Source organism: Trichinella spiralis (genome assembly GCF_000181795.1).
Source record: "Trichinella spiralis strain ISS 195 chromosome Unknown Scfld3889, whole genome shotgun sequence".
Classification (NCBI taxonomy): Eukaryota; Metazoa; Nematoda; class Enoplea; order Trichinellida; family Trichinellidae; genus Trichinella; species Trichinella spiralis.
Window position 1 is genome coordinate 1 of NW_003530828.1, and position 843 is coordinate 843.

At 40.9% G+C, this 843-nt stretch overlaps 1 protein-coding gene across 1 annotated transcript; it reads right to left on the reverse strand.

Annotated features, from left to right (window-relative positions):
- Positions 1 to 281: 281 nt before the first annotated feature.
- Positions 282 to 806, reverse strand: Tsp_14522 (conserved hypothetical protein). The gene is given in 3 exon segments (XM_003367667.1): positions 282 to 426; positions 442 to 509; positions 696 to 806. 3 exon segments carry the CDS (start codon positions 804 to 806, stop codon positions 282 to 284), a joined length of 324 nt encoding a protein of 107 aa, XP_003367715.1.
- Positions 807 to 843: the final 37 nt, after the last annotated feature.

An 843-nucleotide genomic window follows, 5' to 3' on the forward strand; every position in this document is an offset into this window, starting at 1 on the left:
AACGTTGAGAGCGACCTGCGATGTACCTTATCACCCACTCCACCAAGAATAGACAACTTAGTCGCAAATAAGCATTGTCAATATTCTCATTAAATTTTTATTGTGAATCATTCAGGAATGTTTTACTGTGGAAACTAGCTTGGCTTGATGCAACCATGAAGCAAAATGTTGCTTTGCGTACACTGAATACATACCGTACTACTTTTTATTAGAGAGGGGGCATTAACTGCCGAACTTTTATTAAGGGGGGCGTGCGCTGACACAGGTTGAGAAACACTGCCTTAGACTGTGCAGCTTAGCCGGGGTCTGAACAGGCGCGCTGTCAGCCACATTTCACTTTGACGCTTTTTCAGCAACTGGCCACCGGAGTTGTGGCAGATATATGACAGGACGCTGACCTTTTCACCGCTTAACCCTCCTGTTATCCTCAAATTTACTTACCTCCCGTTATCCTCCGGGTCAAATTGACCCATAAGTGATGCACAGTTTGTTTTGCGGTCATACTGTGACTAAGTATTCGTGAATTTTATTTTAAAAGGTTCTGATGAATATTCTAATACTCAGAGATTATTTTTTTTAATATACCTGTATATGGTGGATGTACATTGACACACTTAAATTTCTTCTGCACATAAGTTACAATATGATTGTGTATGATCTTTACAAATGTATTTTTGGCATTTTTTACAACGTACGCTTGTCTTGTTGTCACTTGAAACACACAATTGACATCGGGCTCTTTTTTTACCACCTGTATCCGTATCAATGATACCGCTTGTAGATGGCTGCTCTGCATCTTTCCGCATCCTTTTCAACCGCCGATTTTGCTGCTTGCTGTTCTGG

Bases quoted from the DNA above. Each gene is read 5' to 3' on its own strand.
- Tsp_14522 (XM_003367667.1), bottom strand. From the start codon at position 806: ATGCGGAAAGATGCAGAGCAGCCATCTACAAGCGGTATCATTGATACG. The intron at 510-695 runs GTACGTTGTAAA...ACGAATACTTAG, and splicing joins CAAGTGACAACAAGACAAGC to TCACAGTATGACCGCAAAAC.